At 41.9% G+C, this 27,924-nt stretch overlaps 1 protein-coding gene across 1 annotated transcript; it reads left to right on the top strand.

Moving 5' to 3' along the window:
- Positions 1-3,112: 3,112 nt before the first annotated feature.
- On the top strand, positions 3,113-9,276 carry GPAT3 (glycerol-3-phosphate acyltransferase 3). Its single transcript, XM_010169882.2, has 10 exons — positions 3,113-3,438; positions 3,940-4,014; positions 4,532-4,621; positions 4,824-4,917; positions 5,330-5,445; positions 6,373-6,428; positions 6,896-6,981; positions 7,528-7,656; positions 8,137-8,216; positions 9,086-9,276. Exons 1-10 carry the CDS (start codon positions 3,113-3,115, stop codon positions 9,210-9,212), a joined length of 1,179 nt encoding a protein of 392 aa, XP_010168184.2. The 3' UTR covers positions 9,213-9,276.
- The last annotated feature ends 18,648 nt before the right edge of the window (positions 9,277-27,924 follow it).

Raw genomic sequence — 27,924 nt, 5'->3', positions numbered from 1 at the left:
CTTCTCCCAAGTAACAAGTGATAGGGTGAGAGGAAATAGCCTCCAGTTGTGCCAGAGGAGATTTAGATTGGATATTATGAACATTTTTTTCACCAAAATGGTTGTCAGTCACTGGAACATGCTGCCCAGGGAAGCGGTTGAGTCATTATCCCTGGAGGGATTTAAAAGGTGTGTAGATGTGGTTGAGGGACGTGGCTGAGTGGTGGACTCAATGACTCAGTGATCTTAAAGGTCTTTTCCAACCGAAGTGCTTCTGTGATTCCATAAGTTATCCTGTTTCCAGGCAAAGCAAAATGATGCTCCCTAAAGACCTTAAAATCCAGTTTCCCTCAATATGAAAGACAAGAGAGAGCACGACTAAGGAGACACTCGCTGCCTTTCTCTGCAAATCCAGTGTATTTCACATCTGTTGGCAGAAATGGTAGCCGGTGCCCCTGTGTTTGTGGTGTCATAAGGAATAGTCCCAAGAAAAATGTTAGCTGGTGTAGTTGCTGTGTGGGAAATGACCGGGTGCTGTCACCTCAGGGTGCCTCTGTGTTAGAAGGCAGCATGTTTATGTGTCAGGCTCAACAGTAGCTCTTGGCTGAGCAGATACTTGGAGGCTAGGTGTCTGTCTCATTGCAGCTAAATAACTAGTCCTCAGGTGTCAGCGTGGGTGTTGGCTGTGTCAAAAGGCAGTCCTCTCCAAATTGGTGGGTTTGAAAAACATAAAAATACTGTTAAGTCAGAGTTTTGGAAGTGGCATCCACTAAAAGAAAAGCTCATCCAAATAATGTGACTATGAGTAGATAGTGTCAAATTTGAGCCTGCTGGTAATTAGATGACTGCAGTATGTGAGCTCAAAGGCTTGGGGCTTGTGCTGTGACACTGAGTAAGCAACATCTGTGGCTTTTTTTGGTTGGGAGTGGTGTTGGTTGTACTCCTGCATAATGCTGCCTTTTAGCTATCTTTGGCAAACTCAGCTCTGCCCATGGCCAAGGGATTAAAGGCCATTAAATGTTACTTCTGATTACAAGAAGGCGAAGCGTGTCACCTGAGCAGCATGTGTTTTAGTTCTGTTCTTAATACCTTCAGGTGCTGCTGAGTGAGGTCTTGGCTGGAGTAGTTTGTCCCAGGGCTAAAAGGCAGCTTGTGCATGAGGATGTCGTGTGACAACAACATCGCAGGCTGGTGAGGCAAGAGATTACAGTCGTGCTATCTTGGCTGTGCCGTGTCAGCAGTGTGTTCAGCTTGAACTCTGGGCTGGTTTCAGCCAAGAAGTAGGAGCCAGGGGAGCCAACTGCTTGGCTGATGCTGAACTGGGGGCTGGATAGGGAGGAGGTGTTCACAGTTCTCCTGGGAGCTGGAGAGAAGTGTGTGAGGGGTGTTGGAGAGTTCCCCTGGCCAGTTTCTTGACTACCACCTGTCTCCCACCCCAGCAGCAGCATGGAGCAGACAAGTTGGGCTGACTTGCCTGCAGTCCTGGGCAACCCCTTCCAGTGCCTGAGAACCCTTTCAGTAAAGAAATTCTTCCTGATGTCCAATCTAAACTTCCCTCGGCACAACTTGAGGCCGTTTCCTCTTGTCTTATCACTTGTTACTTGGGAGAAGAGACCACAAGTGTAGTCCATCCTGCTAGGTGTTAGGTGTGATGCATGTTTGTATAACTTGGATCCCCAGGGGCATGTGGGTGTGCCATATTAACAATCTATAGGCTAGTGATAGGACAATGCAGCGAGATAGTCTGCTGGTGGAATTGCAGGTCATGGCTGCCAGGTTCAGAGCTGAAGGTGCTAATAGGCTTTGTTGCAGTGTAACATCTCTTGCATGTTGTTCTTCAGTGGTTACCTCAGTGGTTTGTGGGACTTGTATCCTGGAGCTGCTTGTGTTATCCCATATGTATGCTACAGTGCTATACAAAGATGTCACTTGTAATGTAAATGTTGTGTGTGATTTGCACAGCAAATATATTCACAGAGCTTTTCTGCTGGCAAGACTTCCTTGGGATGCAGATTTCCCTGCTGTGGGATGTGTATTTGTGGGAAAGTGCCTAGTAGCTTGAAAGCTTCCTCCTGTCCTATTTTTTTTATTGCAGCATGGAAGCACAGAGATTATGCAATTTATCAGAGGGTGTCTGACATAGTGGCAACCTGAACTTGGACCTCTGTAATCCTAGTTGGGTGTCTCAGGGGATGGTTGTTCTGGTTAAATCTTATTCTAGATTTCCTTAGTCATCAATTTCTGGAGCCAGAGTTGCTTACCAGAAACCAGCTACTTGATCTTTATATTTAGCTTATACAATTTGTCCTTGCCTTTGAAAGCTCTAGTGAGAAATCAGACCATAAGTATAAAAAACCAAAAAGTGTGGAGGAGAGGGAATACTTGCTATTTATACTGCAATTCTGAACTCTTCAGCTTTCTTTTCTGTTGCCAGACTTTATGTGGGCAGAGTTCAACTGAAACACAACTGTTAGTGCTGGACTAAATTGTATCAAGGCACCTCTAGGCATAACTTTCTTTAACTTTGTGGGTTTTTTGAGGTTGTTTTCTTTGATTTAAAATAAAAAATAGTGTGGTTCTGTCTGTGCTTATAGAAAAGCCTTATGCTGTGAAGAGAGGGAGGTGCAAATGAACCAGATGGTTCAAAGCTGGTCCTTGCACAGGTGTCAGGTAGCTGTTGTGGTCTGGGGCTTTGGCAGGTAACAGGACAGCACATCTCAGCAGACTGTGACTGTGGTACACCAGAATGTCTGACAAGAGATGAGCCTAGGGAACTGGGAAGTCTTCATGGAGGAGACTGAATGCCAAATGCACAGAGAACCAGAAGAAGGGAATTGAAAGGCCACGGTCTCACTTGGTTTCCTCTGGAAACATAAGATAGTCATGAATAAAGTTGCTGAGTTGAGGACTTGTCAGATGGTGGGAAAGGGTTTGCATTCTTGCTTCATCTTCAGTAGGCAACAGAACTTGATATCTTTGCTGCTCAGAGTGCTTATGTGAGGAAGAGGAGCTAAAGCTGGACTACTGAAGAGTATGCGGTGTTCAACTACCTGTCTGATATTGCTGTCATAAGAGGGGCTCTGAGCATAAATTTGTCTCCTTGAGTAACGCAGAGTGGCAAGTGATTTGGAGGATGTCTGTTGCTGTACAGGACTATTTCCTCACGTGGCTGTACTTCCCTTTCCAAGGTATCATTGAAAGAGATGAAACGCCTATGGAGAAAGAAATTGAACATCTGCATCGAGCGGAGTTTGAATTCTCTGACATATTCTACTTCTGCAGAAAAGGATTTGAGGCCATTGTGGAAGATGAAGTCACCCAAAGGTTTTCCTCTGAAGAGCTGGTTTCGTGGAATCTCCTCACAAGGACTAACGTCAACTTCCACTACATCAGCCTGAGGCTGACTATTGTGTGGGTCATTGGGGTTGTAGTGCGGTACTGCTTCCTGCTGCCCCTTCGGTAAGGTTGTGGGTGCCGAGGAATTTTGTCAGTCTGGGAACATGTAAATGTGTGTGTTCTTGGGAAACGTCATCTCAGCTTTTGTAACCCAAAAGCAGCATCAGCAGATACAGAAGATGAACTTGCTTACGCTCTCCCTTGCATGGTTAAGAAGCCATTTGGAACACTTTTATCTTGCCATTTACTGTGGAGAGTAGATCAGGGCCAGCAGTCATCTCTTCTGTGAGTGCTTCCCCTAAAGTGTGTTTTGCCAACATAAGTTTAAGTTGGGTGAGCTCTAAAACTCCCTGACACTCTATGCATTGGGGTATGTGAATCTGCTGCCTTTGCTAGACCATGGTTTTGAGCAATGTGTCAGGGAATTACTGAGTTAGAGAACTGGGTATGTCAAGTATCTGAGGAATAATTGAATTCCTGCAATTACTTTCCATTTTAAAGGGGAAAGTGATATTAAAATGAGCAAAACTACTTTTTTAAATTTAATATTTGTTTTGTCTGTAGCTTTACCCTTGCTACCATTGGGATTACCTCAATGATTGTGGGGACAACAATAGTAGGACAGCTGCCAAACAGCAGGTGGGTACTGTGTGTGGTGTGTGAGGGATGAATTTACCATCAGTGCAAACAGCTCAAGATTAGGACTGGGTGGATTTTACAAGTGATGAACTACTGATAATCCACTCTACCCACAAATTTGTGGCCTTGTTTTTAGTGGCATTTTGAACTTGGGCTGAGGTTGGCTTCTTTCCAGACTTGGCACTGAGATAATTTCTCATGGGCTTTTCTTGCTGTCATGAGAGACTCAAAGGGAGTGTTGTAGAGGAGATAATGGTGCTGGGACAAAAAATACCCAGTGAGGAGATGGCAGCCTTGCCTAGGTAAGTGAGACCAAGGGTATGACATGTCTTGGCTGAGCTGCTGTAGCAAGTGAGTGGGAGGTGGGAAGAGATGGGAAGCAAGAGGCAGGAATATCTCTCTGTGCTCTGGAGTACCAGGGAAATTTCATCCCTGAGTTGTGTTGAGTAGGTTGGAGAATATTGCATGTATGTCTGGCTGCTTCCAGGATGCTCCAGATGCCTGTGATTTCTTTCAGTGTGAAAAACTACCTGAGTGAAGTGGTCCACCTCACGTGCTCCCGCATCCTAGTCAGAGCTCTGTCTGGTACTATCCATTACCATAACAAGTGAGTGAGCTAATTGTTATGATAGCAGAAGCATGTGTATACTTCTACGTGTGTGAATATCCCATTTGAAATGGGGCAGCTCTTTTCTGACCTGCAGATTATTGTCATGTTAGATGCTGGCTCACCTGACAGCTTTATGGAACTGTTGTGTAATGTGGTGCTTAGTGCACTAGTAGTCTAACAAAAAATTATGTAATTGCAGGGAAAACAAACCTCAAAAGGGAGGAATTTGTGTTGCCAACCACACATCACCGATAGATGCGGTCATTTTGACAAATGATGGATGCTATGCAATGGTATGAGGAGATCCATGATGACCTCAGCAGAGGGAGAGAGACCAGGAAAGGGAAAGATTGCAGGGTATTGGTTGTGGAGTTCAGTACTTTCACAGTAGAAATGTTAACTTGAGCAGTAGTCAGTGGGGAAAAGTATAAATTATATTGAAGTTGGTCTGAAAATTAATGCCGATGAAGTTGTCCTGGCACTGTCCGTGCTAGGCTCTTCACCTAGTGAAATACTTGAGATATGCTTCCACACGTGTCTACGTCCATTCAAGTGAATGCATTGTGATAGTTTTTGTGGGCACTACCCAGTCTGGGTTTGCAGTCTCCAGTGTGTTTGTGATTTTTTTTTTTTGAGGGGGTTGCAGAAGAGGGAGTTCTGCTTTTCAGGTGTCTCATATGCTGATGTGTCTTATTGGGCTTGCAGGTTGGACAGGTTCATGGTGGACTAATGGGAGTTATTCAGAGAGCCACAGTCAAGGCCTGTCCTCACGTCTGGTTTGAACGCTCGGAAATCAAAGACCGCCATCTAGTGACAAAAAGGTGAGGTGTGGGTGGGAGCAGGGGACTGTGCTGCTCCTGTAACTCCGCTACCTGCTAGTGCGCTCGTCCGGGTATGTAATCCTCGAAGAATCATTGAACAGGCAAAGACCCAGATGAGGAATAAAAGCTTTGGAAAGACAGAAGCCCAAGAAGCTGATGAGATTGCAATGGGAGACAGGGGACTTGAAACCTTGGGATCTCGAGAAGGCAAAAGGCTGACTTGCGAAGCCACCTTCTTTTAGCATGAGCCATATCTAGTTGTTTTATTCCAAATAATGACTGCTGCTTATAAGTGCTAATCACAGGAACACAAGTTATCTGTAATTCCACATTACTGTAGGCTGGAACGACACAGGATATTGCAAATCCTTAGATGTAGGTAGCAGTGAAAGCGATCAGTATAGCAGTGGCTCAACAGCAGTTCTGGGACTGAGTTGGAGGGGTGGTGTGCAGCAAACTGGGTCATTCAGAATGACCTGAATGTGCTCGCTTGTGTGGGCTTTGGTACAGTAGACTGCAGTCAAAATGTCAGATCCCAGGTTACTAAGGAAGACTTGAAAAGTTCATATAGGGTGAAATGGTTCAGACCAAAGGTTCTGGTGAGGTCTGGATTGTAGCAGACTGTCACAAAACATCTCATTTGGGTAGCTGTCAGTCAAACTAATGTCTGAATTAAAATATATATGTTTTGAAAGGGTGTGAAGATACTTCAAATTCTGGGACTTTCTTTGGAAAGGGGCCTAAGGGATAGCTTGCACAAAGCTTCAGTTTTGTCAGGAACAGAAAAGCAAGTACAGATTAGTGTCCAGTAAAAGGCTTTGGTTTCAAACAAATGTGTTACACGTGAAGACATTTTTAATGCACCTGCTTGGGGAAAGAAGAGTGGAAAGGAACTGTGTTTTCTAAGCTTTCCTTCTGCTTCCACAGGCTCAGGGAACATGTGGCGGATAAAAGTAAGCTCCCGATCTTAATTTTTCCAGAAGGTAAGAAGCTGAACTGCTCCTTATCTCCATTCAGTGTAAGTGTTCTGTTTTCATGGCTTCTGGTGCTCATATGTATCTTCACCTCTGGCTTTGGTTTTATTCCTGTTTTTCGTCTTTAATATAAGATATACGAAGACAGCACAATACTGTCCCTGGTTGTTGGGTCTCCTGGCAGAAGCTGTAGGCAGAAAAATAGGGAGCTTGTTTCTTTTCCCCTGTGAATACCAATTTACTGTCCCACAGATCTAACCTCAGCCTTATGCTTTTTGTCTCACATGTTCTGGCTTCACGCAGGGAGTCAGTAACAAGACAAAGAATGAAAGCAAGCAGGGGAGAGATGCTTAACATACGCATAAAGGGCCTGCATTTGCTCCTCAGTGAGTGTAAGACCTGGATGTTGATGTAGGGTTGCTGCTGAAATGTGGTAGGCTGTGTGAAGTAATGACTTTAGTTTCTCTTCTGGACAGGCACCTGCATAAACAATACATCTGTGATGATGTTCAAGAAGGGGAGCTTTGAAATAGGAGGGACAATCTATCCTGTTGCCATCAAAGTAAGTGGAAATAGCTGGCTGCTGAATTTCAAAGTTCAGGTTCTGTTTTTGTCGGGGAGGTAGGAAGCCACCTCAGTACAGCTGCTAATGGAAGCACAAATAGCTCTGGCAGCTGGCTACATGCTGTGGGTGACTCCTAGAGTGCAAGTGGCTGAAATGGGAAAGTTAAGTCCTTCAGTCTGTGGAGCCTGGCTGGTACGACCTGGTGGCGTCAGCTCCTTCCTTCAGAAAGCTGGAAGGGAGGGAGATCCAGCTAGTGTTTCCCTGTGCTGAAGGGAAGGGAAGCATGCAGCTCGCAGCAGACTTGGCCCTTTTGGCCCTTGGGACAATTGGGTGACATCTGCTGCTGGTTCTGTCATGTAATCCCAAGCATCACTAATATACACAGGCTGATTTTTCTAAAGCCTCATTCTAACCAACCATGACAGTTGTGAATTTTCCCTTACTCAGGGCATGTGACTGAAAGCATCCATCTCAGATCTGAGACAGGCTGTGATGGTGTGTGGGGAGAGGGTTTTATCATTTGTTTTTTGTGATCCCTTACAGTATGACCCTCAGTTTGGAGATGCATTCTGGAACAGCAGCAAATACAACATCGTGAGCTATCTACTGCGAATAATGACCAGCTGGGCCATCGTTTGCAACGTGTGGTACATGCCACCAATGGTTAGAGAGGTAATCTAGCATCTGTTTGACTGATCACTGTTAAAGAACCTGACTGTGTCTGCAAGTGCCTCTTTTTAGTCTTTTTCCCCAAAACCCTTACTCACCTTGTGTCTCCAAATCAGAGTTTCTACTGGACTTTTGTTAGTGTTGACTTTGTATGATTGGACTTAACCTTTCCTGATGCAGCTTGGTACCGTCAGCAGTACATCAAATATGCAAAGGACAGCAGTAAATATAGTGCTCTTCACAGTAGCAATGCTGTTAATGCTCCATCCTGTTGGAGCAAAATTTCCCCCTAATTTCAACACTTTAGGGGAAAAATGAGCTAAATTATCATCACATTGGAACATCAGATTGTGTTGGCATGATAAGGGATGGATCATTTGGCAGTGAGCTAATTTGATGAGGCAGCAGATGAAAAGTGTTATGGAATTCTGTTTCAATTCACTTCTCTCTGCTTTGATTATGTTGAATTTATGACCCTTGAAGGAAGGCGAAGATGCTGTTCAGTTTGCCAACAGAGTGAGGTCAGCCATTGCTCGCCAAGGAGGACTGACTGAACTTCCCTGGTGAGTTATGCCATCCTGGTTAGACTTCATGGACTATCTGTTAGTTTGATTGAGAAGGTGCTTCCTCTCAGCTTTGTGACAGATTACATTTAATGTAACTTTATTCCACTCAGGAGAAAATGAGGGAGTAACTTCACATGCACATATGTGTATGTGAAAGTAAAAATAAAAAAGTCTTTGCACAGTCTTTGGAGCATGTAGCTCTCATGCAGTGAGTTTCACCTAAAGGCTTGGTGCTTTTGAAGAGGGTCCCTTCACAGCTGTTTCTTAGGTTGAGACTCATGCAGAGGTTAAGGAGCAGAAGTGAAGTTACTTGGCAAAACAACGATAACAAAATAACAAAACAATAACAAAGTAACAAAAAGTAAAGCACAGAGCTTGAGGCTTTCTGCTCCGGCTTTATCGTACCTCAGCAATTAGCAGCTTAATGCCTAGATTTCATAGGACTGTACGAAACAAGCTTGAGAGCAAGATTCAGATGAAGAGAACAGGCAAATGGATTCAGCTTTGAGGCCCTCTGAATGATGTAAGGCAAGAGACAGCTATGATGTTGCACAAGATTGACTGCCTCTACAGCATCCCAGGTTGGCAAAGATTTCTACGGTAGGTGCAACCTGTTACCATCGTGAGCAGGCTGCTTTAATGGGCTAGACTCAAAATTTGGACTGCATAAGCCTTATGGCTTAAGGTAGATGTTTTGATAAACATGCTTAAACTTGAATATTGTAGAAGTTCTGAAGAAAAGCCTTCTTAATAATCTTTTAGGTTAACACTCTAGGGTTGACTAAGATAGTTAATATAATACATGATTTCATAACAATAGTGGTAACAATCATGATGGGTTACTTTTCTCTCTTGCTCTGTTCCAGGGACGGAGGTCTGAAACGAGCAAAAGTCAAAGATACTTTCAGAGAAGAACAGCAGAAAAACTACAGCAAGATGCTAGTGAGAAATGGATCAATAGGAAGTCTATCTACAGGAACAGAGTCAGACTGAATGGTGGTTCTTGAAAACTAGTTTTGCACAACCAGTCTTAGGAGGAATAATTTTTTTTTAATAAAAAAGCCCTCACAATCTGGAGCTACAAAAATCCTCATCACTTGTATGCGTATTCTCTGTATGGTTGGTGCAGAGCCTGATGAGGGCAGTGTCTCTGTATCTCTCCCTCCCTTTTCCTCCTCACTCCCCCGCTTTCCCCATCCTCATGTGATGATGCACTGCAGCTCCTGGTATTTTTGAGCTGAATATGTGGAGAGTTAAGAGACAAAAGGAAAAAGGCACCACAGTTTTTTTGAGTTTGTAAGGATGAAATGAAGTACAATGAACAGATACTGTCAAGACACTGGTTGTGAAGATACCTCTTGTTCATGGTACTTTGAAGCTTTAAACATGACAAAATACTGGGGTTTTTTTCCGTTGCTCACAGACTTTTAGTTGTAGGTGACTTAAATATGTTTTAGGATGTTGTCAGAACTGTAAGATTGACTCTTTTGATTAGCTTGCACCTGGATGTGCAAGGGGGGAAGGGAAGCAAGGGCTGCAGACCCTAAAGGATGGGAAAGGAGCTGCCCTGCCAAAAGTACAGTTCATGGACCATGAGGAATTTGGTGGCCTTATAACATGGTATTGCCTTTATTGAGAACTGCTACGTAAGGGAAAATAAGGGGCAAGTCCTCAATCTCCCTGTCCACTGCTTCTGTCAAATTGCTTTCTTGAGATCTGGAGCTGTAAAGGTGACATACAATAACCAGCTGGATAATGTAGACTATGACAAAAATTTTTATGCAGTGGGTTTTTAGGATTTCCCTTCTGCAAAAATTGCTGCTAATGGCTTAAAGATGTCGAGAGCCACTCCAGAAACACATGTAGTGTTGATTTGGGCTAGCAGTAGCTATCACAACTATTAACATAGGACCCCGAAGTCACCTATGATACAAGATGTGGCATGTTCAACTCTGCAATATATTGCTGTCTGAATGTAAAGAGAAATAAATTCTATATTTCTATTGGGTCTGTGTGACATTTATACTCCTCTAAATGTGTGTAAATCAGTTAAACTTCCTGAAAACTTAACATTGGGGTCATGGAAATCTCAGTCACTGTGATGTGAAGTGTAGTTGAGCTCTTACCCAATATCTAACCTGTTTTTCCCCACCTCACCTGGTATCAGACTTTACAGAACATATATGGCCTAGTGTTTCCCCTTTCTAGAGTAGGAGTGACTCATCATGGAGACTGAACCTGAAATTGCAACACTGAAGTCACATCAGGGAGACTCAACTAATGAATCTATAATTACCTGGAAAACAATGATGAGTTTTAAATTTGTAACAAACTATAAGTTTATTTCTAAGTAGTCTTTTCCTATAGCAAAGACAATTTCAATTCAATGCTGAAAAAAAAGTACTGTTTCACAGCTGATAATGAAGTTTAAAAATCTCTTAGAACATAATCTCCCAAAAAAGGATTCCTGATCTGTTTTACGTTATCCCTCAGTCCATGTGCTTACTCAAGGACAAATATATTTATTCATTTACTATTATATAGGCATACAGCGTATTGTACTTCGTCTTGGAAGTCTGGTCATGAAGCCTCTTGGAGGTATGTGACCTTGTAAGAAAACACTGGGAAGGGGCTCTTGGAGAAATGCTTTCAGGTTTAGCATGGTAGGCCGCTAAGAACAAAATCATTTGTATTAAAAGGGTTAGAGTGGTAAGACAAGTGAGACACAGCAAAGGTTTTCTTGCTTAATGTGAACCTAGTTCACCTTTGAACTGAGTTATATTATTACCATGAAGATGAACTGGTCAGGCAAGCTTTGGGATAATGAATGTGTTTGCCGTAATTTATGGATATTAGCTGTGAGCTTGAGCTTTTCTGGATTGCACTCATGGTAGGAAGCTTTGTAAGGACAACTTACCTTTTTAAAAACACACCTGCGTGTGTGCACGTGCATACATTAATAAAATAAAATACAATTTAGGTAACATTTTAAAATCTATTATATATAAATATTGGTGTCTGTGTATATAGAATATTTCTTCTAAGGTATAGATTGTGGTATATTCCTCTGTAGATGGAACAAGAATTGTTTTGGTGAAGGCTTAACTATTTGTTTCCTAAGAGAATCTTCACAGCGTGTTTACGGGCTGAATGTCCCTCTGCTTCTTGCTTTTGGAGTTGATTGTCAGTAATTGAACTGCAGTGGTTTTTGAAATCTTAACTGTGCTCACTGGGCTGCCCTGTTAGGTGCACGTGTTTACTGCAATGGGATTGTGAGCTTTGGGAAAAGTGCCAAAGACTGCAGTTTGCTGCTTGCTTAGGACAAAACTGGATTTTGAGGCAAAAAGCCATCAAAGGATGATGAAAATAAGGTAATGCAATAACATTGTAATGAAATGTTGTCTGGCAAGCCAAATAGTTTTATGACTTTTTTAGAATCTGTGACTTGAACAGATTTACAAGTAGCTCTACGGAACTCATTGTTAAAACAAAATTACCTTTTTGAGAGAATTTATCAATAAATTATGTAGATTAGCTGTATGAGTGGCACTAAGGACAGCATGAGTAAAGTGGATCTGTATGGCCATGAGCAGAGGCATTACTCATTTCTTAATTGCTGCATGAGTGCAGAAGATGAAGGCGAATGAATAAGCTGATGAGGTTTCTTGAACCTGCAGTGGCTCATGCTTCTTTACTAAGCAAAATATCTTGCTTGTTCTTTGACTCCATTTCTGGCAAGACTTGGTAGGTTTTTGTTGTTGCATCCCTAGACTTCTCATGTATTTCTGAAAATGTGTTGAGGGAGTCTTGTGTGGTGACAACTAATAGATGGTTCTGGACTGTATCCCAGATTTGTTATAGACATGAGATCCACATTCTTTGAGCGATTTGGAAATTAATCTTGACTTTAGAGAAGTACTTTTATAGGGTAGCAGTGTATACCACAATGGCTAATAGCAACAGGACAGTGAATAGAAGATATCATTTGGCTCAATGCCAGTTAAGCTGCTCTCTTTCTGTTGTCTTTGGAAAGCTTTTTAGACAAACTTTTCCTTCTCTTTTGACCGATCTGGGAAATGTTGCAGCTGAATTGGTTTGGATCAGTAGAGACAGCTCAAGAAATCCATGCAGCAGGTGAACGTGAAGTCTTAGTTCATAGTGCTGGGCGTATAGAGCTTTGATTCTTATTTAAGGACCTAAGTACATATTATTTTTGTTTAGATTTAGAGGAAGACTTTTCAGTTTAGAGAAGGGGTGGCCCCTTTCAACCTCTGACAAAACTTTTATGTTCCTCACTGACTTTGGTCAAGAAACCGGGTAGTTGGTTTTAAAGATGGTGGTGGAATCCAATTCAAATGTGATTAGTTGTTTTCCTGTTGCTGAAATCGACATGCGATTTCTACCTTGAGCACAGTGGGTACAGCCACTTCTGTTTGTATCCTGTTAGATTGCTCTGCAGGCTGCCACTATAGAAAACTCATGCTTGACATGGAGACTAATGAAAATACTCATTGAGAGCCTCTGGCAACATGTTACAAAAAGCTTGGTATTGGCTGTGGAATCTCCTGGGCCAAAATCTAAATTGTGTTTTGACCTGAGATTTAAGGTACTGAAAAATGTCCTTGTCCTCTGCACTGCTGAACAGATTGATAGAGGTTTCTGGTTGAGTTTTTAGGTCCCTGTCTCCCCCCAGTATTTATTTGATACAACTTGTAGAAGACTTCAAGCACCAGGCTGGCAAATGTGATGTAATCCTGCTCTTCTTTGTTTGACTAGTACCTCTCAAGAATTGGACACTCCAGATAATATCCAATCTGCAAATTCTCGCATGAGGAATAGGAAGGATTTTAAGCAGTACTGAAGTATTTAAGGAAAGAGCCAGAGAACACACTAAAGACGCAGAACTAAGATGAAAGCAGACTTCAGCTATGAAACATCCTCCAAGGTACTAGCACTAACGTCCTGGAAGGGGGTTCCTAGTTACTGATTTTTTGGGCATGTTGGGCATTAAGTAGCTGTTGGATAAACAAAAAATTTAGCAGTCCTAGCTCTAAGGAAGCCTGATTTCATATGCAATTGTGCCTCAACTTAGACTGCAAGCTATAATTGAAGTTGTGGTATAATACAGTGTTTTCATAGAATAAGAGAATGGTTTGGGTTGGAAGGAACCTTTAAAGGTCATCTAGTCCAACCCCCCTGCAGTGATCAGGGACATCTTCAACTGGATCAGGTTGCTCAGAAACCAGTCCAACCTGACCTTGAATGTGTCCAGGGATGGGGTATCTACCACCTCTCTGGACAACCTGTTCCAGTGTTTCACTACTATCATTATAAAAAAACTTCCTTCTATCTAGTCTGAATCTACCTTCTTTTAGTTTAAAACCATTACCACTTGTCCTATCGCTACAAGCCCTTCTAAAAAGTCTGTCCCTATCTTTTTTTATAAGGCTGACTTTAAATATTGAAAGGCCACAATAAGGTCTCCCTGGAGCCTTCTCTTCTCCAGGCTGAACAACCCTGACTCGGCCTTTTTTCATAGCAGAGGTGTTCCATCCCTCTGATCTTTTATGTGGGCCTCCTCTGGACCTGCTCCAAAAGATCCATGTCTTCGCTGTACTGAGGACTACAGAGCTGGACACAGTACTCCAGGTAGAGGAGTCTTTGTGAGGTGGGGTCTCACAAGAGTGGAGCATAGGGGCAGAATCACCTCCCTCGACCTACTGACCACACTGTTTTTGATGCAGCCCAGGATATGGTTGGCCACCTGAGCTGTGAGCGTGCATTGCCGGCTCATGTCGTTTTTCATCCACCAGTACCCCCAAGTCTTTCTCTGCAGGGCTGCTCTCAATCCCTTCATCTCTCAGCCTGTATTGATACCGGGGATTGCCCCAACCCAGGTGCGGGACCTTGAACTTGGCCTTGTTGAACTTCATGAGGTTCACATGGGCCCAGTTCTTGAACTTGTGCAGGTCCCTTTGGTTGTCATCCTGTCCCTCAGGTGTGTCAACTGCACCACTGAGCTTGGTGTCATCTGCAAACTTGCTGAGGGAGGACTCAATCCCTTTATGTCGTCAATGAAGATACTAAACAGTACTGGTGCTAGTATGGACTCCTGAAGGCCTTGGAGCATGGATGTGAGGGGATAAGAAAGACCATGAGGGTGTAACTAAACAATGTAGAGACCAATGGTGAGCTTAACTTTTGTACTATGTATGAGCTAATTAGTAGAGACAGCATAAAAAGGAAAGCACGGAGTCAATAAACGGAGCTTGCTGATCACTTACATTAAGTGCGCTTGTCTTCCTTGCGTCGACTCTTCCTGCAGGAGCGGTCACCAACATGGATGTAGGCCAGTATGTGCTGCAAAATGGATCTCAACTCAGCCGTGTGTGAGCATATACAGTTTGACTAGGAAGCTGCTAAAAACTCTTGGGATTTTTAATACTGATTCAGATGACAAACTAGCTGTTCAAGCCTAACAGTGAGGATGAACTCTCGGTTTTGTCACAGCTGTGCTTTTTGGCACTGCTGCTCCTGAAGAATGTGTCCATGCTGTTACCAGCTCTGATTTGTTCCCATCCAGAATGTGTAGGGTTTTTCTATTTCCCTGAATTGAACATAATAAAAAAGGCAGAAATGTGACCTCAGGAGTCAAGATACAGACTCCAATGATTGGTCACTGTCTCCATCTTTTTATTAGATTTTCTGAGGCTGTTTTTTCCACCAGTTTGCTGGATAAAATCCATACAAATGAAATACAACCATAGTCAGTAAATAATAATGAAAAGGTAAATTCATTTTACAGAGAAGCTAGTGCATGTAAGACATCATCTGGAATGATGGTGTTTTTTTTTTCACAGATCATGAAGCTATTACAGTCTTTCAAAATTAATATCTGGCTTTTAGACTCTATAACGGTTTATATGACCTCTTCTTACCCTTTGACTAATAAGAAAAATGATACTGGTTTTAAATACAAGACAGACATAAGATATGATAGTTCTATGGATAAGACCAGTAACTCTGTTAATAGCATGTGGTGGGCAAGCACTTGGTTTAGTTTTCCAAATTGCAGACTGGTGTTGGGACCACCGTTGGGGCAGGGGGGATACAGAGCTGCCCTGCGTCATGGTGAGGAGGCACAGAAAAATCTCCCTGTTAGCTTCCTACCTCTCCTCTGTGGGCCAGGTATGACACAGCGATGGAAGCTCGGCTAGAGGTAGTCACGTTGTACTTTCTGCATCTCTGTGGTGGGAAGGGCCACATGGCCCTACCAAATTTTAGGACGTTTCCAGCACTCCCATCAGTGACAGCAACTCTGTTGTGTCCTTGTGCCGTGGTAGTGGCTGGACTGACAAGCTGGACTGTATCCAATTTTTTTTTTTCCCAGCAGAGGACATACTGTGTGTGCAGCATGTCTTAGAGACCTGGTTTTGTAGGGATTTTAATTTCAGACCGAGTGTGAGAGATTAAAACCCCCTAACTTCTGTGAATTGCTCTGCCATGTGATGTCTTGACACTATTCCACCCGTGTAACTTGGTTCATTTTACTGGAGTCATGTCAGTTTAAAACCAGAATGGATCTCAGGAGTGAGGTTTTTAGCTATACCTTGAATACATGTCCTGTCTTAGTACTTAAGCTTTTAAGTCCTGGTAATTCCAGAGTTGCCTCATGTAAAAGCAGCTTGCACAGAATTTGAAAGGAAATTTGCTTTGGAACCTTGAGGCCCTCACCTTAATCCAGCCACATACTGAATATGTTGCAGGAGAGACTTCCTTGGAAAGCAGTCTTGTCTTTCAGGTGATGACTGCATGAAGGTTTATTGGGTTGTGAGGTTTGTCGCCCACCCCCCCAACGTTACATCCTTGTGCAATGAATTGGCTGGGGGTTAACTTAAAACCTTATCTTTCTACAAAAAATGCCAATGTTCTTGATTGATGTTCTTGGAGTTTTCAGGTAAAGGGGATTGTTACCAGAATACTGTCACCTACAGTTTGGGGCCCTGTGTTGGTGTTAGGCTAGACATACCAAGACTTCCTCTCTCTGAAGTGACTTGTTGACGTGAGTCAGAGCTTTACTGAACAGTAGTGGGTTTTTTATGCGTGCTTTACTCATCAGGACTTCTCACTTTTTCGTATTTTTGGCACGTGTTTGTTGTAACCTGGTTGGTTTGGGTTTTTTTTTTGTTGTTTTTTTTTTTTTTTAAATGTTCCCTGGCTGTGCAATTTCTTGCCTGATTTTTTTTTTTTTTTTTCAAAAGGAAGGCACAGGTTTTGTCACTGAAGAATGTCTGTATGTACTTCCAGTTTTGACTTTCTCATATTGCTTGCCTGTGGGCTCTCTCTACCTCCATTCCCGTACAATAGCAATTCACTGTCTCCTGCAAGTGGTTACATAGAAGAAGGATGAGATTGGCCCAGTGTTCTCCTCACTTCATCCTAGGGTAATGGATTAGTCCAGATACTTGACAGCATTGCGTAAAGTGAACATGATGGAGAGCAAACCCATGCAGCAGCAGCTCTTGCACAAAACAACCCTTGCACGGCATACTCTAATTTTCTTCCTCATGCTTAATCTCATGCAGCAGTTCCCCTTAATTATTGCACTGCAGGAGCTGGCTGCCCTTTCCAACAGTTGCAATCAAACTTGCACTCATGTATTCAACTCCTAATGCTGGGTTTGTGCGTAGGTGAAGGGATGGGAATTCAGAAGCATGGTCTCTTGTTGGCAGCAGAAATTTCTTCCTTGTATTGCTCAACAATTATAATGATGATGATATCTGCTGGGGGGAAGGGGGGGAGGAAGAATCTTGTTTAGGAGGTAGTCAATCCCTAGGTTAGCCCTGTGAAGAAACCAGTGATGAAATGAAGTCCCAAACCCACCTGGTTTTTTAGCTGGGCTAGTTTAGGGTAAAAGTTAAACATTTTGTCTGGGGTTTTGGGGAGGGGCTGGGAAGTGAGGAAGGCTACTTAGGCTTTTAGGGTTGTTAAGTGCCTGGTGGGATTAGATGCTATCTTGGGATGCCTAAAAACCTTGTATCTTAATCTTCAGGTGCCAGAAGATCTTTGGAAATTGTCCCTGACACCTTGAGAGAGGTAGTACCCAAATCTAAGTCTTCAATATAATAATAAGTTCAGAAGTAGCACAGGCTCAGACTAGTTCTGTGAAAGTACAGATAACACATGAATTAAAAAGAAGACGTGACTGGGGAGAGAGTGCAGTTATGACTTTTGAAATAACTTGCTGCTCAGAAAATGTAGTGCTCAAGCCAGGCTGCATCCTTAGTTTATACTCACCTCAGTGTCTTTTGGAGCTGTGCTGGGCAGTCCAACGACCATCTCTTCATGCACCAAAGAGGCAAAACCATTGCTTGTGTTAGAGCTTGAGATATTGTCCTTACAGGTTTGAATGTGTTTTGGCCAGGGTTCACCTGTGCTTCCACTTCAGTCAGTACAGGATTTACTGTATTTCAAAGGAGCTGAAAATAAACCTTGAGGATGTCAGCAGTGTTTGTCAGGCATCCCGCTCCTCCCTTGAAATCACATGCACTCATTTATCTCTTCAAGAAAACTCACGGAGAGTTGATCAACAGTGCTATCTCAGGGCTAGCATTTCCCATTTCCATAGACATGTTGATTTCTTGTCCTTAAGTTATTTGAAAAGGGTGTTTACTGCTATATTTGCAGAGGTTTTCAAAGCACACTGAGAGGGCTGGAGTGGTTTGTCAAAAGGGCTAAGGTTTGTACTAAGGGCTGAGACTTGAGAGTTAACTTTTACCCAGAGTGGCATCACTGTCATGTTACTACATAACGTAGAGAAAAGATTAATTTTAGATGTGTGTGCGCTCTCACTAGTAAGTACTAACCAGCCTGTATTTTTAATCACCACTACAGGTGCGTCTCCAATTGCCAAAATAAAGGCATGCTGTTGCTTTCTTTACATTACTGGGATCATTTTTATACAGTAATTGGCCTCTGGCATAACTACATTTCTGTCAAATGAACTTCACATCTTTTTAAACTGCACGTACTCCTCATTTTAGATTGTTTTCAGATACTGCATCTTCCAGCAGGAAGTGAGTGGCATTTTTTTAAAATGTATATAAAGATATATGTATATTTAAAGTTCCACTTACTGATCTCTATTTCACACAGTCTAGAGTGCTTATGAGCCAAAAATACTGCCAGAATCCACTGGCAAAATCTCAGACCATGAACTGTGTAGATAAGTTTTACCACTTTGAATTCTCCATGTTTCATGAAAAATGAATATGCCTTTGACATAAGTACTGTCACGTGCATGGTGTAAAATGACCAGGTTCCATTTTCACATCTTGCCTGATTGCTTGGCTAAAACCTTCTGGAAATCTGTGTTACCTCATGTTCTGATAGCACTCCTAGATGAAGAGAATTCTCAAATCATTGGAACCATTGAGGTTCATTAGCAACTCTTCCAGGTTTTGGGGACATGATTAATTGTAAATTTTCTTGAAAAAGAATAAAACAGTTGCATGTAATTTGGTAAAAGCAGATCCACATGCTTCCTGTGTGGCCTCAGGTTTTATGCCATTGACATTCGGGTTCCTAATTTTCACTGGAATCTCTTGAGGCTTTAGAGTAACAAAAAACCAACCAACCCACCAAACAAAAACCCAACAAAACCCCAAACCCCAACCCCACCATTGTGTGCACCAATAATTTAAAGACGACAGGGTGCAAGTAGTATTATAGAAGATCAGATACATAAGTAAATGGGGATTTTCATACTCTAAGTTTATTCAAAACTGTATGTAGCAAGTCAGACCTTGCTTCTCTGATGGGCTCTGCAGCGGGTGTGGGAGTTTTACAGTAATTGCTGATAGTAGCACCAGGAACTGGTAACTGTGCTGCTTCGGGGATACCTCTACTCTCACTTTGGGCTTTACTTTGTAGGAGCAAATAAGACCATTTGGCTTCTCCTGGTGAGAATACACATCAGCTTCTCACACAGAGTTTGAGTTTGATCTGGCTAAATCATAGTGAGCTTGTATTATAGAAATCCAGTTTAGGAAGTCAGCCAAGTACGGGCTTATTGTCAAAAAGACAAAATTATTTACTTAAACCTGTACTGTCCAACTTTGCAGAGTTGAAGCAGCTTAACAATTTGTGACCTTAAACTGGATTAATCTTTGCTTGTGATACCTTTTATTTGCTTTGCTACATCACCGACTGAAATGAAATTGGGCAAAGATGGAATCTGTTGAGGCTTGCATGGTGTTGCATTTTAGCCACCTCTGTGTAGAGCTGCCTTCCTCAAGGCAAGTTACGTTACTCCTGCCAATTGCCTGGACTTGTTGCAGGCTTGTTGCTGTCCTTGGGATTTTCCATCCCAAGGCAGCCTTCCTCATCTTTTCTGCTGTTATGTTCTGGCTCTTTGTGGAGCATCTTTTCCTGTAGGCTTAGAAAAAAAAAAAGAGAGCTAGATCTGTAAATAGATAAAGAATAAGGTTGCTTGTATATGTCACTGTGGTTCTTTAAGAAGATGGACTCTGTAGGGAGTAAAACTCTCAGCCATTAAGAAAATTGCTATTTGAATTGGTTGTGACCCAGAGAGAAAGCAGAAGAAATGCATCCCAGGATGCGACAGGAGAAGTGCTGTCTTGAGAATGCCCTTGATAGCCCTGAAATTTTTTTCATGAGCATGTGATGACAATTCTGGCAGACCTCATTACAGCTTACAGAATTCCCTTACTGCAGCATCTCAGACAGCCTTCTAATTGTGTGCATTTGCGTGTGTGTGTGTGTGTCCTGAAATGAATCCTGTCGCAGTATTCTCTTAGCAAAAAGGTAAAATAAACTCTTAAGGGTACTGTTTCAAGGAGGCTGTTATGCTGTTGAGAATCATGTTACTTTGCACGAGGGTTTGCTCATTGTTTTCAAAACTGTCTGAAGAGGATGCTTTTTATGGCATATAGCTGCTTACGCAGTAATGAACAAATTTTTTTTCTCCACTTTTTTGCTTTAGAGGTTTCATTTCTAGTGCTTTCAGTTCTTGAAGTTAGAGATGTGCGGTATTTAAATAGGAATATTTTAATGGCAAAAGGCTGATGTCCGGATTTAGCTTAGAAGTCAGAGTTACCTGCAAATGCGCAAAGGGAGTGAGAGTCAACTGTGTTTGGAGCAGTTGAAGCCCCACTTTTGGCTTTTCACATCTCTTAGGTATGTGTGTCAAAATGTAGTAATGGTTTATCTTCCATGCTTCAAATACAGCATAATTATGTTCCTTTTCAAGGTGCTTCAAAAAACCCCCTAGCTATAATGTGACTAACATAAAGATAACAATAAGAGAAAAAAAACCAAACAAACACAAACCCAAAATCCCCAAAGACACACAACCTGAAAGCCTGGGCTATGCTGTGATGTCAGAGTTTCAATACCACAGACAAAATCGGAGGCACCCTGATCTTGCAGATTTTAAGTCCTTATGTAGCTGCTGTTTTGTAGTTGACTGGAAGTTGTGGCAACACTGACAAGAGTGGAAGTATTACATCATAATTTTTAGGTAGCCAGTGGAAAGATGAAGATGTGTATCAAAGCTGTCTATAAAGCCAGAGGTGGAGTCCCACTTCATGGGCTGAAAGCCACTGTGAAGGAGGCTTTGAGGCTTTTTGGGCTGTAGCCAGAAAAATGAGAAAGTAAGTCCCTGCAGGTAACTCCTTGAAAGGAATAATCCTGTCTGTTGCAAGCAAACTATGGGAAAATTGGTCAGGATGAACAGGACCCAGGAAGGCCAGGTTCTTGCAGGTGTATGACATTGGATCTCATGGTCTGGTGGGTGCGTGCCCACTGCATGCATGCTGCAAGGATGAGTGTACAGTCACCATCCACCCTGTCAATGCACCTGTGTGGCTGAGGTATGCAGAGCTGTGGAGCCTTGGCAGAAAAAAAATATGCAAGTCAAAACCGTTGATGGTGCAGTAGCCTTGTGTCTCCAGACAGCTATGGAGCATACATGGCATGTGTGAAAATTTGGCAAACCTTTCCTTTACATTTTGACTTTTCTTAGGGCAGAGGAGAAAGCTTCCTGAAATGCTACAGTTTTGGTTTTGGTTTGGTGGGGGGAAAAGCAGGCTCAGACTAGAGTGGTGTCAGTGTGGATGTATACTACTGTCTATGCTGGTAGCTGGAAATCTGTTCTGAGTTCTCAGTTGTACTTTGAGAGGGCAAGATGTTTAATTGATGTATGTGGCAGTTGGATTGAATCCTTTCCTTGCAATATAATTATGTGCTTCTTGAAGTGCCTTTTCTTCTTGATGTAAGATGATGAAAGGAAGGTAGGCTCGCTCAGTTTTCTGTAGCTTCACATGCATCATCTCTTGTAACTGACCTTGAATCTACTTTCTGAGATGCATTGGTGGGCTTTCTGCACCTGAAATTACCGAGTAGGAACCTGACAAAGAAACTGCTATTGGGCACATTTGGTCCCTGTTATTTTTGCATCCCCTTCAAATAAATGGGGAAGGAGCTGGCGTTTTACAGCACAGGCAGCTAGGGGCCAGCACCAGCTCGCGTTTGTGTTTGCCTGACAAGTGTCTTCCTCGGCGGTGCCCTAAGCAGTAGCTTCTCATCTATGTGGTGCACTATTTGCATACTCTAACGAGATGGGCTATAATTGTCCTTCATTGATTTTGTTTTCATTGAGCTAAAATAGAGTCAGAGCTTCTTAGGCAAGAAGAGCTGATTGATTTGTGGTAGGATCCAGGACTATTCAGTTGAAGAAATAATTAATTATGTTCTTATTTAGTAATTGTCAGGGTCTAAGTTTGCTCTTGCCTTTCAAGTAGACACTGCCGAATTTTCCCTCTGGACTGTGTCTCTCCTTTTAAAAGCTGGGATAAGGTGCCAAGGTACGGAAGACAGTTTACAGGAAATGTTCAACTCGTTTTCTTCTCTATCCCTTCATTACCTCTTCTTTTTCTCCCTGTACTTCCTCCCTACTTATCCATATGCATGCCATTCTTCTTTCCTGGTGTTAATTTTTCAGTTCCATTCCCTGACAATTTTCTTTTAAACAATTCCAAGAAACCTTTTTAACCAAAGTTGGAAAGCAGAAGAATAAATAATAATGTAAGAAAATATGAATGGTGACATGCTGTTAAGATTTTTATGATTTTATTTATTTATTTTTTAAGTCAAGCTCTTGCCCCAATGAAATGCTTTCATGTGTTGAGTATGGACGTTTAAACAAATACACCTACGTAGCTCAGGAGCTGGGATGTGTTGACTGTGTGCTGTTATACACTCATAAACTTGAAACAGTGGATGTGTTTGTGTGCAAGTGACTGAGTTATTGTCTTGCTGAAACTGGAAGGGTACTTGTCCTTCCTTGTGCTTTTCTTATGAAGTACCCATTTAATTAAACGTTAGCACTGTGTGAACAGACAGCGCTGTACGGCAGAGACAGATTTTATGAGCTGTTTCCGTAGAGTTGAAAGCAAGGTTATAATGGCCATATACTGCAAAGTTAGCATTGGCAGATATGTAACTAAGATGATGTTTAGTACATTTTCTTCCCTTTTTGTGCTAGCAGCATAATATGGTGGCAACACTGACGAGTACTTTTTAAGTGGTGGATCTTATTACAAATATAAGGTTAAATGCTAATGAATTGAGTCCAAGCGGTTTCTGTGCTGCTGCCAGGAATGTGGAGCTCAGTAAATACCTTGCACCAAGCAAGCAAATGACAAAGGAACTCCCTAGACAAATAACAACCAAATGCAAGAGTATGTTCTTTGTAACAAATTAGTTCTCAAATAGAAGGGTCTTCCACCAGCTTCACTGGATGAAGCCTCCTGACTCAGTGAGTGTGCTGAAGTGGACACAATTGCCAATACTAAGTAGGACACAAGCCCTGAGTGGCCTCAAGTCCTTTGCAGTATGTGAATTGTAGGGATGGGAAAACCAGAAGAGAAAGTTTCTGAAAAAATAGTAGGGGGTGAGATTGTCTTGGCCATTGGCTCTGAGTAAAGGGGCAAGTCTAGCTCTGAGAGGAACGGTCCAGCAGCTCTACTCTGCTGGGCAGGTGAAGTCAAGGTGTGCAGGCTAACTCCTGCCCACTCACTGCCCATTGTACTGGAAGAGAAGCATCACTGCTGCAACAACTGTGACTTGAGCACATATGGGCATTATTATTGTTCAGATGGAGAAGGTGCCTCTAGACCCTTAGCTTGGATATGTTCAGAGGGATGCAGTTTGCTCTGGGAATGCTGCCTCTTTGCATGAGAGCTGGTGGAAATCTTACAGAAACTGCCATGGAAAAATGGCAAAGTTCCTTTTCTTATGTGCTTTGCAGGAAAGAAAGAATTTAATTTGGAAGGATTGTAGCAAAAATACTGTGTTAGAACTCAACTGTATTAAGGTTTCTCCTTTCTTCTCCATTCATTTCCAAGGAAAAGCAGGAGGAGAAACTTTGGTACAGAGAAAAATCGTCTTCCCACTCATCAATTTCCTTCAAAAAAAAAAAAAAAAAAAAAGAAAAGGTAGAAAGAAAGTAGATTCTAAGGTTTTGTTGTATTTTTTTTCATTTTGAAAGAAGAAATGTGTTTTTTTGCATGGGGGATCTCTTGTTTAGAAAAGTTGGATTAGATTTCTTTGTCAGTTTGGGGGATATAATTCCTCCTCATTTACATTTCCCAGATACAAGCAAACTTCTTTAGTCCTACTGTATGGAAGGATCTCCTACAGAGAGAGGGAAAGGACTGGAGGCAAAGTTCTTTAAACTGATGTCTGAGTGGACTTTGAATGCCATCGTACACCTGAAAAGTTTTCAAAACTGTGGCAGAGTCACAGCTAGGTAATAGCTGCATAGGATCCAGGGCTCTTAGTTGGCTGTGTAAGCTCTCCTGTATGCTGCTGGGTGGAGTGGTGATCTCTGGATAGTGTGTACAACCCCTTCTCCAGACCCTACTGCCCCTGCAGATCTGTGAGCAATCTGTGCTCCCCAGCACTGAAAATGCTCTTGTTTCCATGCTTGCTACCTCACTTTTTGGTTAAATAATCTTTTATCACAGGTGGTGCTTATGGTCTACACATACACACACCCTGTCCCATTGCCTGCCTTGCCCTGGCATGAAGGGTCCCATACCCTCTGGCTGTTTGGTGGCCTGTGCAGCAACTTCCATGTTAGGAACTGTGCTTTGACTGGGATACAAGGTTATGTGGGAGATCTTGGGGGTTGGAGTCTGAAAGAAAGGAGGTTTGGAGGACAAAAGGAAGTAGGAGGAAACAGCTTTGTGATCTTATGGTGGTAAGTGAAAGTCTGTGCTGACCAGTGTGTTCCTCTGAATTGGACACTCCCATAACATCATCCAAATTATTCTCTTTTTGGCAGTGACTTTTCTCTAAATAACGGACTAGGTACTCTGGATGGTCCTGTTTTGAGAACTTAAGGTAACAGGCTTTGCCATTTCCATAGAGTTGTTTTTTCTCTTCTCTTACTGACTTGTTTTTGCAGAGTCACTGAATGGAACAGGTTGGAAGGGACCTTAAAGATCATGTACTTCCAAGCCCCCTGCCATGAGCAGGGACACCCTCCACTGTTTTGAGGAGCAGAGATGCATTGCATTACCTTTTTTCCTGCAGAATCTTTCTCTGTAGAGTTGAGATGATCCATCATAAAGTACCTTTTTGTAAAAAAAGTGAATGGGTGCACCATACCACGAGACAATTAGCATCACGTTGTGTCTGAATGTTTTTTAGTAGGAAATTAACTTATGTGTGTGCCTCCTGGGATTTCTGTGATTTGTGCTGCCATCTTGCTATTTGTTCTGCATCAGAGGTCACAGGTTATTTCAGAGCAAGGAAGGCAGGAGCTGGGATATTTTGCACATGTGCTTTCTTGCTTTCATACACCAGAAACCTGAAGGCACTTCCTGCCTACATTACATGTAGCAAAGGCAGCTTTCTTCACTGCATATGCATCTCTTGTATTCGATTCTTACACATTTCTGCCTTGGGACAGAGGTAGGTAGCGCTTAGGGCAGACCAGTGCATTTGTAAAGGTTACCTGGTTTTGTGAAATGAATCTGAATTTCAAGTGCTTGGTAAGAATTTTCCCTTTGCTTTCACTGAAAGCAGGATGAGGCCTTAAACCTGTTTTAAGATTAAACATGTTTACAGGCCTCTTAAAGTTAATGTGTTTAAGGTGGACCAGAGCTTCAAAGACTTGTCATTTCTACTAGACTGTCTTGAAAAATGAAGAATTTTATATGCTGATATGCTCTGGGTAGTGAATGATCAGCTTAGAAGAAGATGAGCACCTTGGGGGTTGTAAGGATTATTGGACTGCCTACCCTGGAGCTTCAGCTATTGCATTGTAAAGATAATGAATGATTAATTGATCTCATACTTTGTACTTAACTTAATTGGTAGCAGTGCTTTGGCCTCACTGGCTGCTCTAGCAACTTAGCCTGAGAGGATATGCTCATTCTGAGTCAAAAAATTAAAAAAAAAGAAAAAAAAAAGTGAATGAGCATAGGACAAGGAACAAAAAGTGCCACCTTACTATCCTGTGTAATTGTTGTGGGTAAAATGGGAGTAAGGGGAAGAGCTGGGAAAGGGGATTACATGAGGAATGGTCCCAGCTGGGATGATGTGGAAATTCCTCCTGTTTGGAAAGAAGAGCTTGCAATGCATCCTTCTCCCTTACCAGCTGAGACTTCAATTTATTTTTTTTTTTTATTTTTTACAGAAGAATGCAGAACTATATTAAATGTCTGAAGTTTCTCTCTCACATAAAATATCACTGTACTAGCCTTTCTCTAGAAAGAGGCTGACCCAGGTATCTCTCCTGGGTATCTACTCCTTTACAAATGAATTTATTGCAGTGAGCTCCAGCTACAAGGGCTTCTTACCACTGTTGTGTTATTTCCTCTTCCTGGCATTACTGCTTAGGTGTTCTCTGTCCTTGGTGGATTATTAAGCCTTGTACTCCTGTGTTTCAAGGGGTGAGTTACAGAAATAAGTGGCTGTTAAAAGAGGCAATCAGCCACAGTAAGTCCATGTTAGACATGAAGTTAGTTCCTGTTAGTGTTGCCTTTGTCTTTGTAACCGGTAAATCCCTATTTTCTGTCACTGTTTGTGTGATATGTAAAATAACTTGCCAGGTCTAAAGGGAGCACTGGCAGCTGTGCAGCTCTAATCTTGTGTGCAACAAGGGAGAGTCACAATCACATTTTGTCTAACAGTCTGCCAGAAACCATCACACATTCATTTCACAAAGTGGAAGGAAAAAGCTCTGCAACTCCTCAACGTAAATCAGGGAACAAGCTGTAGAACTACATTGTCTTTCCTCCTTCTTGATGAAAGGAGAAAGGATCCTATAATGGCTCATATGGAATAGATGCTTTCTGGCTTGTTCACGTGTCATCTTGCCAAATGAACCTTCATCTCAATGGAGGTGGTGGTACTAGAATAGGATGGTTAGAATTGCTTTTCTTGCTGAAATTTCTCACTAGTTTGCAAAAAGACTGAAGTAAAGTTAGCAAAACTGCACTTGAAATTGAAAATATGGACATTACATGGTGGATAAATGGTTGGATGTGTGGAATATGAACTTGCCAATACTTCTGCAGCAATATTTATGACCAGGGTACTGATTTGGGCAAGAATCCCTGCAGTAAAGTAGTACAGTTTTCAACCAGATTTTGAAAAGGACAGACATCTGTCATTAGTAGTACAGAGATGTGAAATCCTGTTGGTGGGAAAATAAGTCAATTTTCTAATGTGCTGTTTCTGCTTTTGCAACTTAGAAATGATTGCCAATATAAGAGTGAAAACAGATAAAAATGAGAATGTTATGGTGTTAGCAAATGGAGGTTATGTTAGTCTTGGTATGAAGAGTCCATGTGTTAATAATGATGAAGTAAAATTGCTCATTAATAATCATCATTAGTAATACTGCTCTCCACAGCACTTTCCACTTATATGCTCCAAAATATTTTATGAACCTTTGAGAATCACAGCAAGATGAGGTAAGCAGTTTTGTCTAGCATAGGCTGTGGTGGGGGAAAATGAAATCTAGGGTCATAATGACTCGAAAACTTTCGGTGAACAAAGCCGAGTTGTCCTGAGAAGAACTGAGATTTCTTGCCTTGGTCTGATGCATGAAGATACACATTCACTGACATTGCTAGAAAGCAGCTTCCTTCTGGGTTAACTGCTGTTGGAGAACAGCAACAAAACTTAGTAGCTCTGTACGTTGCTTCTACTGCTACAGAGCAACTTCTTCTTTATACTGTCTTTGGCATGTGAGATGCCCTCAGAAGATAATGAGTATTGTATATTTCATAGCAATAACGTGTGAAAAATCTTTTAGGTTGGTTTTCTAATTTGTTTCTACTTCAATTAACTTTTTTAACTGTATGTCTTGTCTCATAGAATGATGAACACTTTACAATTTATTGAAACAGTGGTTCTATAAAAGAACAATATGCTTGAGCAACTCTTCGTGTTGATACATCATCATCAACCTTAGTAATGAGTGGGAGAGAGATAGGGCTGGTTTTGGCTCCATTGAAAACATTTGTAGATTTTATCTGGAACAGATTTTATTAAAATTGCAACAAACTTTATAAAGCCCAATATACGCTTCATTAAGGGAACATTACCTTACAATTATGATTAATTAGATTAAACTTATGAAAGTGTGTTATTTGTTCAAATCAAA

This window comes from Antrostomus carolinensis, unplaced genomic scaffold (assembly GCF_000700745.2).
Source record: "Antrostomus carolinensis isolate BGI_N321 unplaced genomic scaffold, ASM70074v2 scaffold14746, whole genome shotgun sequence".
Taxonomy (NCBI): Eukaryota; Metazoa; Chordata; class Aves; order Caprimulgiformes; family Caprimulgidae; genus Antrostomus; species Antrostomus carolinensis.
Note: the sequence above shows the minus strand (reverse complement) of the source record. Positions and strands in the feature narration are given on the sequence as shown.